The sequence below is a fragment of the Lepidochelys kempii genome, chromosome 6 (genome assembly GCF_965140285.1).
Source record: "Lepidochelys kempii isolate rLepKem1 chromosome 6, rLepKem1.hap1, whole genome shotgun sequence".
Lineage (NCBI taxonomy): Eukaryota > Metazoa > Chordata > Testudines > Cheloniidae > Lepidochelys > Lepidochelys kempii.
In genome coordinates this window covers 30,007,345-30,021,713 of record NC_136385.1, presented here as the reverse complement: position 1 = coordinate 30,021,713, position 14,369 = coordinate 30,007,345, and the positions used below count along the sequence as shown (strand labels likewise).

At 41.6% G+C, this 14,369-nt stretch overlaps 1 protein-coding gene across 12 annotated transcripts in view; it reads right to left on the bottom strand.

Moving 5' to 3' along the window:
- Window positions 1–14,369, bottom strand: part of HPS5 (HPS5 biogenesis of lysosomal organelles complex 2 subunit 2) — an 81,567-nt gene that overhangs the window by 48,768 nt on the left and 18,430 nt on the right. For all 12 annotated transcript variants that reach the window (XM_073347315.2, XM_073347311.2, XM_073347312.2 and 9 more), the window contains 5 exons: window positions 14,124–14,282; window positions 10,151–10,310; window positions 7,153–7,276; window positions 1,109–1,261; window positions 251–322 (listed from right to left, as the gene is read on the bottom strand). In XM_073347315.2, the coding sequence (XP_073203416.1) occupies window positions 251–322; window positions 1,109–1,261; window positions 7,153–7,276; window positions 10,151–10,310; window positions 14,124–14,282 (668 nt within the window). The remainder of the gene's footprint in view (window positions 1–250; window positions 323–1,108; window positions 1,262–7,152; window positions 7,277–10,150; window positions 10,311–14,123; window positions 14,283–14,369) is intronic.

Below are 14,369 nucleotides of genomic sequence, written 5' to 3'. Positions count from 1 at the left end.
ACCCCCTGCCCTGAGCCCCCTCCTGCACCCTGCATTCCCTCCCATACCCCAACCCCCTGCCCCAGCCATACATTCATGGCCCTGCATACAATTTCCCCACCCAGATGTGGCCCTCGGGCCAAAAAGTTTGCCCACTCCCAAGACAGCCATACACCATGTCTGGATATACTTGCACAGTATCATTTATTGCAGACATTTACAATAAAGGCTTTCTGCCAAAGTAAAATATAGCTCTATGGTCTCTACTTACATAGCTTCTGTCGTTGCTACCTTGAGATCTCTTAGCCGATCCTCTTCTTGAGGCTGGCTCTGTAGTTCCACTCTAGAAAGAAATATGAAGACAAAATTGTGCTCTCTTTTCAAAACAGAGGGAGAAATAGCATTAATTCTGTTATGAGAAATGCAGCTCTGTTACTTTTCATGAGAAACAGACAAATGAGACTACAGTAATTATGGAGCAGCTGGACTTGAGGAGCAGAAGAAAAATAATTTCTTCCATCTTGTAATTCATTACCTATGAGGGTTCTCAGATGTCAAGAAACAAAACTAACACTGAGCTATTACAAATTCATTGCTTAAAATATTTCAATGATTTGCCAATTTAACTCCAGATAACAATTTAGCTCTCATTCTTTATTCATATGACTAAGCCACTAGAGTGTTTTCTTATTCCTTTAAACAACCCAGTTTTGAGGCTGATAAAGTTGCTTGTTCCTCTTTTAATTAAAAATAGGATGTAGGCTTTAAAATTCACATGCGTCAACAAGCCTGCTTAGGTACCCAAGAAGAGCAAGTAGGGAGCTATATTAGTTTCCCCTTCCTCAACCATTCCAGCACCACGAATGTAAACTGTTAACATCCATTTTCGAGACGAGTTTGACACCTGAACAAGCTTGGGGGTAAAAAATTGAGAAAGGGGGTGAGGGAGGAGGGAGAAACCAGGTAAATTCATGGAGCCTCTCTATACAGCCAGCTGGAAAAAAATCTCCAGCAGAATCATGTGATTTCCCATTCTTTAAATGAATGGGATCACTGTGGAAGACAAGAGTTCCCAGTCCTTGGGCAGCTGGCACATTCGACTAATAAAACTATGCGAGCTTGAACTTACTCGTTTTCATCTTCTTCCTGGGAGTGCGTGGCTATACTAGCAGTCACTTCGTGAGACTCCTCATCATCTTTTATTTCCTGCCTCACTCTGACATCAGGACTCATATGAAGGGTGCCAATCTTTTCAGTGGTTTTGCGTACAAAGCTGGAAACACTAAAAGTCAAAAGTTCAAACAACTGAGATGGCAGTAGGGGGGAGCTCAGTCAACGCAATAAATCTCGGTCTTTCTAGCCAGCTTCTCACTTCAGAAACCTTTATCATCTGAAGGAGGCAGGAAGAGAGGATGGGCGCACTGGCAACCAGCAAGTATCAGTCAGTCAGAACCAAACATGAAAAAATGTTGCACTCAGTAAGAAACATCTCAGAACTTGTATGCTTTAGTCAAGTTCTTTACTCCTAAGATTTTTAGGCCCCAATGGAAATCACAAAATAAAACACTGGAAGTTTGGTTTTGTGCTGCTCGTAGAGGAGATTTAACAATTATGCAAATTATGAGATTTTTATTTGCAATACAGAGAGGTTAATTTTTCCATGATAAAGCCTCTAAATTCGCACACGCACAAGAATTTTGTTAATTATCTTTTAATTTGGTCTATAATGACCTTCACAGTGACAAGAAAATTGTTCAGGAAATTTACAGTTATTAATAAATTAGAGAGCATTCTAAGAGGTCCTCTGTTTCACTTATCCATTCCTAACCCTTAGAATGTCTCATTCCAAAGGAAGGCCTACCTACATTCCAAAACTCTAATATATTGGCCCATAACATGCAAGAGTTTTTTAGAAAACCAGGATTCAAAAGCAACCTCAAGTTCCTGCGCTCTAGGTCAGAACAAGTTTAGCCATGTCAGAAAGAAAAAACAGTTACCTACCTTTACATAACTGTTGTTCTTCAAAATATTTTGCACAGGTCCATTCCACTACAGGTGACTCACAAGCAGATAACTGTTTGGAGTCTGAACAGTTATGGTGGAACAAGCCATCCAAAACTGGCATTATTCCTGGACTGACGGGAAATGGCATAATGAGCAGCAAATGTATGAACTGATGACCAGGTAGCTGCTTTGCAAATGTCTTGACCAGGTACATGCATGAGGAAAGCTGTTTGTGCTCTAGTTGAATGAGCCAATACTCCAGGTAAGAAGTGGCGTGACATAAGCTAACTGCACAAACAAGTGCAAGAGAGGATTTCTTTCTAGATTTCCTAAGTGGAAACCGGTTAATCTTTCACCCTGGCTGCAAATCATGACAAATAACTGTGCTGAAGATCTAAAGGGTCTGGGGCAGCCCAAATAGAAGACTAATGCTCTCCTCACATCCAACAAATGATGTTTTTGCTCATCTGTACACATGTAGGCTTTTGGGGAAAAGTTGGCAAATAAACTGCCTGGTTAATGTGGAAATTGGAAACCACCTTTGTCAAGAATTTTGGATGGGGGAGGAGGTACACTTTATCCTTACAGAAAACTGTATAACGAGGCTCGGAAACCAGGACTCTCAATTTACCCACTCTCCTTGCTGAGGTTAACGCAACCAGAAATGCCACTTTCATAAAGAGATGGAGCAGGGAGCAATTTGCAAGAAGATCAAAGGGAAGTCCTGTTCATTTTTTTAGCACCAGGTTGAGATCCCTTGGGTGAATAGGTTCCTGTACCTAAAGGTATAATTCATCCAACCCTTTTAGAAATCTGATAGTTACGGGGTTGGAAAAGAGTGATTTATTACCCAGTAGAGGGTGGAATGCTGAAATAGCCGCCAAATGGACTTTAATTGAACTGTCTTGATGTTTGAGGTGCAACAGATAATCCAAAACATGGTTAATGGAAGCCTGCACTAGAGAGACACCGTTTCTGTTGAGAAAAAATAGAAAAACGTTTCCATGTGGCCAGATAAGCACATCTAGTTGAAGGATTTCTGCTACTCAGAAGTGCTTCCTGAACATCTGTTGAGTGAGCCATTTCCAATAGTGCTAACCAAGAGGCATCCCTATGGCCACGTGGAAAGCCTGTAGGTTGGGGAGGGGAGATTATTCCCTTCAATTTGTTTCTACCCTTCTTCAAATCCCACTTCCCTGTCACTCTTCAGGGACCACTCTTGCAAGACCATTCTTCAGCAGGAGGTCCAATCTCTCCTTCTAGCAGAAGCCTGAGAGAAAGTTCCTCTGTTCCTCAGTAGGAAGCGTTTTTATTTGTGCTGTTTCCTTTGTGCCAAAGCAAAAGACCTATTTTAGACCTAACAGAATTAAACATGTACCCGAAGAAAATAAAATTCCTTACAGTTATCCTAAGCTTTCATTTGGTCTTCCCTGGAACAGGGCGACTTGTATGCTGCCCCTGACTTAAAGGACACTTACTTCCATATTGCAACCCATCCAGACCACCAGAAGTTTCTCAGGTTTGTAGTCAATGGAATTCACTACCAATTCACAGTGCTTCCATTCAGCCTATCAGCAGCCTGTTGCATTATCACAAAGTACAGGGCGCAGGTAACTGTGTATCTGCAGAGATTGGAAATCCATGTGATTCCTCCACCAGGACGACTGACTGATGAGAGGTCAGTCCGAGTCTCAATCACTGTCCAGTATGACCATCATTCAGTCCACCTTCAAAACACTAGGGCTGTTCTTCAGTATGGACAAATCAGTTCTAAAACCCATGCAAAGAATAGAATTTATCGGCACATGCTTGGATGCTACAAAAGCCAGCGTGTATCTGTCCCTGTCAACTCTTCAAATGCTCAGAGACCTGGTCTTGGATCTAAAAGCACATCCAGTTACCAAGCACACACTTGGCTCAAGCTTCTGGGACACATGGTGGCATGTACCCGTATAGTGCAGCATGCCAGACTACACTTCTGCCCTCAGAAGGCTTCAGGAATGGCTAGCGTCGGTGTATGTCCCCTGCGACGTAGTTTAGGCAGAGTGATTAGTGTTCCATAGGTAACTTTATCCTCTCTGAACTGATGGACAGACCTTTGGTATGTCTGTGCAGGAGTTCCCTTCGTTTCTCCGCAACCAATGCTCAAGCTGGTCATGGATACCTCATCCCTGGGAGGGCCACATCAGAACCCTGCAACTCAAGGATTGTGGCCCTCGCAAGATCTGAGGATTCCAATAAACATCAGGGAGCTACATGCTACCAATCTAGCCTGTTTGACCTTCCGTCCACATACTGTGAGGGAAAAGTCTGCTAGCGTTAATGCACAATACAGGGACTATGTCCTATGTGAACAGACAGGGAGGGGTGTGTTCCTTCTAGCTGTGCCAGGAGGTAATTCTGCTTTGGGAGTTCTGTAAAACGAACTCAATACACCCCAAAGCTGCTTGCTTCCCAGGCGAGCAGAACACATTGTCAGGTCCTCCTCCGCTCACCAGGAATGGTCTCTGTTTGGATGTGGCCAGGTCCACCGCCCAGTTGTGGAGAACTCCCCAAGAGGACCTGTTTGCAACAAAGACCAATAGAAAGTGCCATCAGTTCTGCTCCAGAGGGGGTCACAGCCCAGGTTCTTTAACAGAGTTTCATGCTATCACAGATGAGCTCCCTGCTGTTGTTAGAGGAAATGCATACATTACTACCCAATGTCCTGTTCAAGGCCAAGCAGAATCATGCTTACCTCATACTAATTGCACCAGCATGGTATCAGCAAAATTGGTTGTTGGTCTTTCTAGCAACACTAGTAGGGTCTCCTCTGCCTTTCCCATTGGATTCAGACATGACTTCTCAGACTGGGACATCCATAAACCACAAAGTTCTGATGGACAATAACCCTGCCATCTGGTTTGGGACACAGAAGACCCCACTTCCAAATCTGACCAAGATGACTGAGTCCTGCAGTAACAGCGGAGCAGAACCCATGTAGACAGGATACAGGTAAGCTGAACCCAGAGGTGGTGGTACTCAGGATAGTGACAGTGGCTTGCCTCTGGATTGTACTGGCCCCTTAGGTATTGGAAGCAGCATCAGGACTGCATGCTCTTGCTGACCTGCTGAAACCACTCTTGCTCTGCTGGGGATGCCGGTACCAAAAGGTTAAGCAATTCTCTGTGGCAGCGTACCTCTGACGTCATCAATACCAGAACTGGTCTTCAGTCTGCTGTGTTTGTATAATAAATTCAGGGGTTGGCCTCAACAGACCTGGCATAGATTCTGGAGTTGACAACCCCACTTTGTGGCAGAGGAATGCTCTAGAAAACACTTCCCCTTCGAGTCCCTCACAGAGTCCTCGTCTCTAGCTGGCCTTGCTGAACGAGGTACTGAGTCCCTGGAAGATGTGTCTCTGTACTGATGGTGCCGGGCTTGGAATATGCTCTGAACCCAATGGCTCCAAAGGAGGGTAAAATGCCGCCTCCATAAAGAGATGTTTAAGTCTTGCTGCTCTCTCGTTTTTCTAGTGAGGCTTAAACTCTCTATAAATGTGACACTTTTTCACTGATGTGGGACTCCCCCAAACATTTTAGGCAGCTGGGCTGTGGGTCACTGACGGGCAAAGCTCTAGCACAAAGATTGGCAGGACTTGAACCCCAGAGAACAAGGCATGGCTCCAGTACAGTGCCTGCTACTGAGAATCAAATTTGGTCCATAAAGAATCTAAAAACTGAAACCTATCACTAACACTAACCATGAACTATATCGAACTACCAACTAAACAACAGACTATATACAAAGAGCAAGTGAAATAAACATGTAATAGCAAGACTGGAACTGTTACAAAAGCTGTCACTGTCCTTCTATACCTGCAAGCAGTGGCGAGTGATGGCAGAGAGTGCTTGACCCACCCTGCTGGGTACCACTCAGGGAAAAGGTTCCCAACAATTGTGCAAGGCACACACACACACACCCCTACAGTGGAAATGACTTGTACAATCACTCGAAATAGAACTTCTGGATTCTCTGGTTAAACAGTTAACATTCACCACTCAAAGAGCCCCTCCTAGTGGTGGCACAGTACAACACAAAAAGAGCTGCTCTTCAAATTTAAGAAGAGGGAATGGGTTTAAGCCCAGTAGGTTACTGATCTTAAAATACAGTGAGCGTTGAAGGGAAATTTTTATAAAAGATTATAAACCACAAAATAAAATAGGATTCTTGACCCAAGCCTTTAAACTGGAGTAACTAGAATGTAGCATATGAATACTTATGGATTTAATTTTCTGCTTGTGTAAAAATTAATGTTCTCTGGTAACAAACTTTTTTAAATGGATATAGCTTGGTATTTGGAAAGAGGAAAATGGAGGTGTGAATATCCACATAAAGCTTATGGATGAAGCTTTCAATAGACTAACAGGCATCAAGTAATTTGATGAAAACATTATTTTATTATTGAAGGGTCTGGGAGCAATACACTTACCTTAGAAAACTGAATGAAAGGGCTAACCCAACATTTCAAGATAATGCTACAAACACCATGGGCCAGCACTTCTGGTTTTAAATAAGATGCATTATATTCAGAGCTTTGAAATAACCAGTTTTATCCAAGCTATTTCCCCCCCTTATTTTAGTGGCTTGCTTGTTTTATATTTTAAAGCCGCACATTTTGATTTTTAGACATAAAACTGGGTTTGTTCACATACAGTAGGTATAAACCACAGTTGATTCCAGATACCTGTGAGGAATGCATAAGATTTACTGAAGGAGGGAAGGGACAATTTAATTGATTTGGGGTACATATCTTGACAATACATACCATCATTAAAATACACACAGGACCTTAACATCTTCAACAATCTAAGTACCAAAATGCTAAATCCCATAGCCACAATCAATAGACTCACTCAAAAGTTGGAAACGCTAGCCACAAGACTATGGTATGTGTTCTTAACTTCCATTTAAAACTCAAGAGTGAAATCCTGGCTTCACTGAAGTCAATAGCAAGACTCCTATTATCTTCATTGGAGTCAGGATTAAACTCTAACTTCCCTATCAAATTTGATTTTATATTGTGTATTTTATGTAATATTTTATCTTTCGGCAAAGTATGAAACAACAATGCTATGAATTCAGAAAAAAAGGAATATAATGGATGAACAAATATCCTATGATGTTTACCTTTCCTTGACAGCTTGGAGGGAGACCAGAGGAGATGGTGAACGAAATGACAATGGAATACTGAATGGGAGAAAAGTCTCATTCCGATCAGTCTCAACCACCACAGAAGTATGAGATACGTTTTCTAACAAACGGAATTGAAATAATAAAATTATGAAGCAATGACTTGACAACGAAACATATAATCCAGTTAGGACCCATGCTTTCCTTTAACTGGGAAATTTTACTCTTGTAGCCTAAATTGTGTTTTCTTTTTTACTTGCAGGTTCTATCATGGATTTTTTTTATTATTATTTTTTTTTTTTTTTTGAGACTGGGAGACTGGAGATAGGATAGGAACTAGCAACACACACACACACACACAGTCCTTGGGATCAAGGGCAATTTTAGCATTACTGGCCTTAGACCAGTAGGTATTTGTTTTATTAACCTGTTGAATCTTTATTTGATAAAGAGGCAACTGACAAACTAGTGGCAGTAAGAGGAGAACACTGGATGGGTGACTGTCTTCTGTACATGGATTTCTGGCCTATTCTGAGGCAACAGCTCAATGCTGTTTTCAGCAGGTAACCAAGATGGCTCAAAAAAAAAAAAAAAAAAAAAACTAACATAAATATGTCATATTAAACTATGTAGTGACATTTCATGAAAGTTAGATTACATTTGGGCTGAGAAAGTTAGATTACATCTGGGCTGAGGGGGCAGACTCTGGGGTGGGGCCAGGGATGAGGGGTTTGGGTGCAGGAAGGGCCTCCGGGTTTGGGTGGGGTTCAGGGGTGGGGCAGGGGATTGGGGGTGCATGCTTACCTCAGGTGGCTCCCGGTCAGTGGTGCAGTGGGGGTGCTCAAGCAGGCTTCCTGCCTGTCCTGGCACCGCAGACCACGCTGTGCCCTGGAAGCAGCCAGCAGGAAGTCCGGCTCCGAGGCAAAGGTATATAAGCAGCTCCGCACAGCTCTTGCCCGCAAGCACTGCCCCCATGTCCCATTGGCTAGGAGTGCAGAGCCAGAGTTTGGGGCAGGAGCAGCATGCAGAGCCCCGTGCCCCCCCCCGGGAGCCGGACCTGCTGCTGAACGCTTCTGGGGCGGAGCACAGTGTCAGGTAGGGACTAGCCTGCCTTAGTCAGGCAGCACCGCCGATGGGACTTTTAACGACCAGGTCGGCGGTGCTGACCAGAGCTGCCGCAACCCAGCACCTTACATTCCGCGACCAAGTTCTAGGTCGCAACCTGCAGTCTGCAAACCACTGATCTAAAGTACCAAATGATGCTCACATGCACTGAGATACAGAAGCAGCTAGGACTTTTATAGTTTGAAATAACCAGCCACTTGGAGATCACTAGTTGAGCAGCAACAGGAAAGCTCTAACTCCAAACGTGTAAAGCCAAGTCTCTTCACTTGAAAATTTTACATTCTAAAATACATTAAGATGGCATAACCAAAAAGTAAAGATGGGTGAACAAATGTCACAAATGACAAGTGTAAAGTTCATGGTCACAAAACATGCATTTATTAATAGTACAAACCTTCCTAAAGATGGTATTAGCTTTTAAACCTTTATATTTTCCACTCTTTCTTGACACAAATTGTGAGAAAGTCCACAAACACCTTGGCAAAAAAAAACTGTTGCACTACAACATTTTAGTTTCTGACACCAACAGATTACTAAAAAAACAGGCCAAAGAAACCCCCTGACATATTTTCATACACTTTAGTATAATCCACTTGATTTTAGAAAAGAATGAGTCTACCAATACAGCTGCATTCTTCACCTTCCCTCTTGACCAAACAGAGCAGGGTTCAATTCAAGATCAGGTAGATCACAAGGGGCGCCATCCCTTCCTACAGGACACTCCCACTCTGCAGGGGATAGCAGTTGACTCCCTGATGAGAAAGGAGTTTTGCTCTCCTGCCCCACTTAATTTTTAGGTCATCAGCAACCTAGGGGTCAGGAGAAAGACTCCACACCTTCTCATAGCAAGCAGCTCTAAATTGGGTGGGTGAGGTGGAAGGAGTTTAATATTTAATAGAAGTGTGCCTTCAGGTCTGCCTCATCCAGCTCTTTTGGTGCATCTGAAGAGAGAGCTCACTATACAAAAAATAAATCCCAATATTCTCCCTATAGCACTAGAGTATATTCCCAGCAGAAACCCAAGAGCATCTCCCTCTCTGCAGGCCATTCTATCCTCTACCCAGCTTTAAACAGCTTCCTCTATCAACACAGACAGGCAGCAGCAGAGAAAGGAGCTACTAACAAAGGTGTGTTTTTTTCAGAAAGGAGAGATCACACTACCCCTTGAAAAGCCAGAGAAGCCTCTACTTTTGTCCAGAGATGGACATTTGTTGGGGGAAGAAAAGAACAAAGCTGATTGGGTGGAATAATGGGGTTACTATTTCAAAAGATTGCATCCCTCATACACCAATGTGTAAATGTACAGGAGGGAATCCCTTCCAAAAAAACCCAGAAAAGAAACCCTGCAAGAAAGTTAAAAGCTCTTGACCGACACCGACCAGCGCCCTGGCACCAATATAAGGCCTGGCTCAACTAGAGTTAGGATAGGACAACAAAAGTGGAAATCTGGCTAGCAGAGGCTGGATTAATACTGAAGCAGGGTATTTTGCCTTAATGGTAAGAATAACCTAGCTGAGTTACCTACAAAAAAAGGAAATCTTGAGTGAAATCCTGGCTCTACTGAAATAAAAGGGAATTTTGCCATTTACTTCAATTGAGTCAGGATCTCAACCCTAAGGTTTTCAGTGCAATGTTTTACTACAAGAGGCCACATAAGTGGTGACTTTAGGCTTACCAGCAAGATGTGGCACATGTGATTCACCGAACAGTTTATAGGGTTTAAATCAGGGATATCTAAATGGTGGAAGACAAATGGAATTTACAGCTATAAAGGATTTTGTCGTTGTTTTAAACTTAGACACCATATCACCAGCTACTTGCTGAACACAAAAAAGGCAACCGAAAAGCAATTTTCATGGCAAGCCATTACCAAGCTCCACCCGCTCTTCTTCCTGGTGTGCAGTAAACTCTTTAAGTCTCTCATCTTCTGACAATGTTTGGCTGTTTAGGGAACAAGAGTCTTCATCTGACTGACTGCCTCTTCGACTAATAACACGATAAATTCCAGAGTCTAAGACACTGAAACTTTCCTGTGGGGGCAAATAATAGTCACATGAGCCACAAAAATATCCTTATTAAACCACACTGAGAATTCAGTGAACCACCAGAGCTTTTAATCTGAAACCTTGGAAATAAACACATGTATGCTAGAAAAGCATTCTGGTATTTGTACGCAGATGAGTATGCCACACTGTATATTTATAAAGAAATTGAACTAAGTAAGAGTTAAAATGAAACTTTTACAGGAAGAGTAACTACAAGAAAAATTGCAAGTCTGGTGGGGTGGGCACAAGATGAGGAACTAAGAACTCCTCAGTTTTAATATCGTCTCTGACAAAGCCACACTGTACAAGACACTTCCTCTCGCCTATAAAGGGAGTTTTGGTCATGGTGTAATTGCAGTTAATTGATTCTTAAATAACTGGTTTGCTAACACAATTGTAAGTGCAATTATAGACCCTCCACAAAAGTTTTCCCCAAAACACACGTTTCTCCCTGGTCATGGTTCAGCTCAAGCTGTACATTTCTACATCTCTACAACATGGATAACCTCACAGGATGTTGTGAGAATAATTAGTTGTCTAAAGTGCTTCGAAGATGAAAACAGCTATGTAAGTGCTAAATACGAAGCAAGTTTTTCCTTTTCACAAGACATTAAAAGGGTCAACATCTTACCAACCACATGAGTAAAACAGCACTTGACACTTTTGTAAGTAAAGTTAAAGCCAATTTTTAAAACTGAGTACAAGGTCTTATGCCCAAATGAGGTCACATTTCCACACAAACCAGCATTTTCTGAAGAATGTTACAGCACTCTAAAATATAACTTTAGAAGAGAAGTACTGTCATGCAGGAATCATTGTGGGTCAGAGAATAGAATTAAGTAGCCCTAGATAAACATGAAATCTATCAAATCATACCCTCACAAATCTAAAAAACTGCATAATTAACATTTTTAGGTTCCTATCCCCATTAGACTAGTTAGTAATAGACACCCTAAGTATCTTGCAGTGTGGATGTAGCCAGGTTGGTCCCAGGATATGAAAAAGACAAGTTTGGTGAGGTAATACCTTTTATTGGACCAACTTCTGCTGGTGGAAAGTACAAGCTTTTGAGCTATGCAGAGCTCCTATTCAGATCTTGGGAAGGAAATCAGTGTGTAAGCTAAATACAAGTTGGGACAGATTGTTAAGCATAAGGGATAATGCATGTTATAGGCAGCCACTTGAAAGGAAATGGGCAACAGAGGGTTAGATTGTTATGCATAACGGATTTGAAGTGGACAATTAAGGGTAGCAGGCAGTGGGGGTGGGGGATATTACAAATTGTTGTAATGGACCGTAAAACTAGTGTCCCTGTTGAATCCGTGTTTTTTGGTGTCTAGCTGAGTTATTAATTTAAGTTCCCAAGCTCACCTTTTGAAGGTATTGTGGTATTTGAGGGCGAGTATTGAAAGAACAGATATGGAGTAAAAAGAAAAGGAGTACTTGTGGCTCCTTACAGACTAACAAATTTATTTGAGCATGTAGCTCATGAAAGCTTATGCTCAAATAAATTTGTTAGTCTCTAAGGTGCCACAAGTGCTCCTTTTCTTTTTGCGAATACAGACTAACAAGGCTGCTACTCTGAAACCAGATATGGAGTGATCACTTTGTGAGAAAAGTTTGACCATAGGCAGTAAGTGTTTTTGTCTTTTATCATTTTTTTGTGAGAGTTCATTCAAGAATGTAATGATTGACTGGTTTCACCCACATAAGTTTTTTTGGGGCATTTGATGTACTGAATGAGTTGTAATAAGCATGTGTAGGACCCATGAATCTCAAAAGGTGTGTTTGTTGTGTGAGGTACTGATCATTGTAGCAGTGGAGATATGTCTGCAGGTTTTACATCGGTTATTCTGGCAGGGTTTGGTGCTGCTCTGAGTTGGTACATCCCGGTCTGTGGGGAGCTTGCTTCTGATGAAGAGCTTGACAAGGCTGGGGGGTTGTTTGAAGACAAGAATAGGGTGCTCAAGAAAGATTTACTTCAGGATGTGGTCCGCATCAAATATGGGTTTTAACTGTATGAGGACATGCAGTATGGGTTCCAGTGTGGGGTGGTAGGTCTCAACTGGGAACTTAAATTCGTAACTCTGATGGACAACAAAAACCATGGACTCAACAGGAACACTGGTTTTATGGCTCATTACAATGCTTTGTAATACCCCCACCACCGCCTGCTATCCTTAATTGCCCACTTCAAACCCCTTATGAATAATAGTCTAAACCCTCAATTGCCCACCTCTTTTCATGTGGCCTCCTACAATATGAGTTAACCCTTACGTTTAGCAATGTGTCTCAAACTGTAGTTAGCTAAGACACTCTGATTTCCTTCCCCAGACCTGAATAAGAGCTCCGTGTAGCTTGAAAGCTTGTACCTTTCACCTACAGAAGTTGGTCCAATAAAAGATATTACCTCCCCCACACCCTAAATATCTGACCACTATCAGTGAAGAAAGGCAAATATAAGATAAACCTTTTTTCTAATCTGCAGAGTGAAGGATTGTGTGACACTGAGCCAGCGAGGGTTAAGCAACCAGCAGCTGGCTGATCCAAAAATCAACCTTTCAGGACATACTAGAATAGTACTGAAATGGTAAACAGGACCATTCCTTGTATATAGTTAAGAAAGCCATGTTAAATACACTCAGAGTTCTTGAAATGTAAACCTCTATTGTTAAAGAATTAGAAGCAGATATTAATTATATTTGTCTGTTTATCTATATCTTATCAGAAGTTTAACAATGTAATCTAATTAGCTTGTACATGCTAAACTTCAGTTCCTGTCTGTAATGTTTCATTACTATATTCTATTGATTCAGAGATCAAAAAGGGATATTAACACTTAGATGAGACTTGTGGTGTAATAATATCGTCTTTATTTCTCTTTGAAGTGTGCAGTACACTACCTATTAACCATTTGAATGGGTAATTGCGATAATGCTAATCAATGCAACTAGTTTATCAGCATATACATAGGAAATAGAAGTTTAGCTTCAAAGCACAATATACACTGCCTATTCTTCATCCGGGAAGGCCCCCGCTGTGATCATTTGCTATCAAGAGACTTATCTGCTGAGCTTTAGTTATAAAGGGCTCGGGCCTGATCTTTACTATCTCAGATTTGCTTAAACTTTGATGAGGAAGTTCAAGTTGCAAGAGGTCTCCAGGTGTACCCTGAATTATCCCTGCAAATTCTCATGGAAGAATCTGAACAAACTCTACACATCAACTGCCTATTGGACTATAACCTACTGAACTGATTCAGGAAGGATTTTTACAAATCAGCATCATCACCATCTCTGCTATGAAACTGACCTAAGAACTATACTCATATCTGTACGTATAATGATTTTTAACCACAGTAACTCTTTTCTTTTTAAATAAATCTTAGATTAGTTAATAAGAATTGGTTGTAAGCATGTATTTGGGTAAGATCTGAAATATTCATTAACCTGGTGGGTAATGTGTCTGATCCCTTGGGACTGGTAGGACTTTATATATGGTGAATAAGGTTTTAAATAATCCTCACCATATAGACTTGGCTGTTTGAGTGGAAGCCAAAGGCTAGAGTGCTTAAAGGGAACCTGTCAGGCATTACAGAGGCTGTTTTGTTACTGGCCTGGTGAATATAATTATTAGAATAAACTACCCGTTTTGGGGATTGTCTGCCCTATTCTTTGCATTTGAGCATTTTCAGCATCATCCCTCCAGCAACCCCGGTCAAAGATGGCAAAAGACAAGCTCATAACAAAACGAGGAAGAACTCAATTAACGAAAAAATTCAACTTTATGTACACCTACATGTGATGAAATACTGCTCCTTCTGCTGCTGCATGCAGAATCTAAAGGTTCCAGTTTTGATATCAATTCTTCCAGTTGGCTACTGACATCACTTTGGGTTGAGAGGTCCAGCTGTGATTTCAAGTGCTCTAGTTTGTCTAGAGGCAAAAATTTTCTTGCCTAACAATACAAAAAGCAAGAGGTTTGTTAATAGTCTTAATGCACATAGGAAACATAACAGATGGGTTTTAATTTACTACCCATACA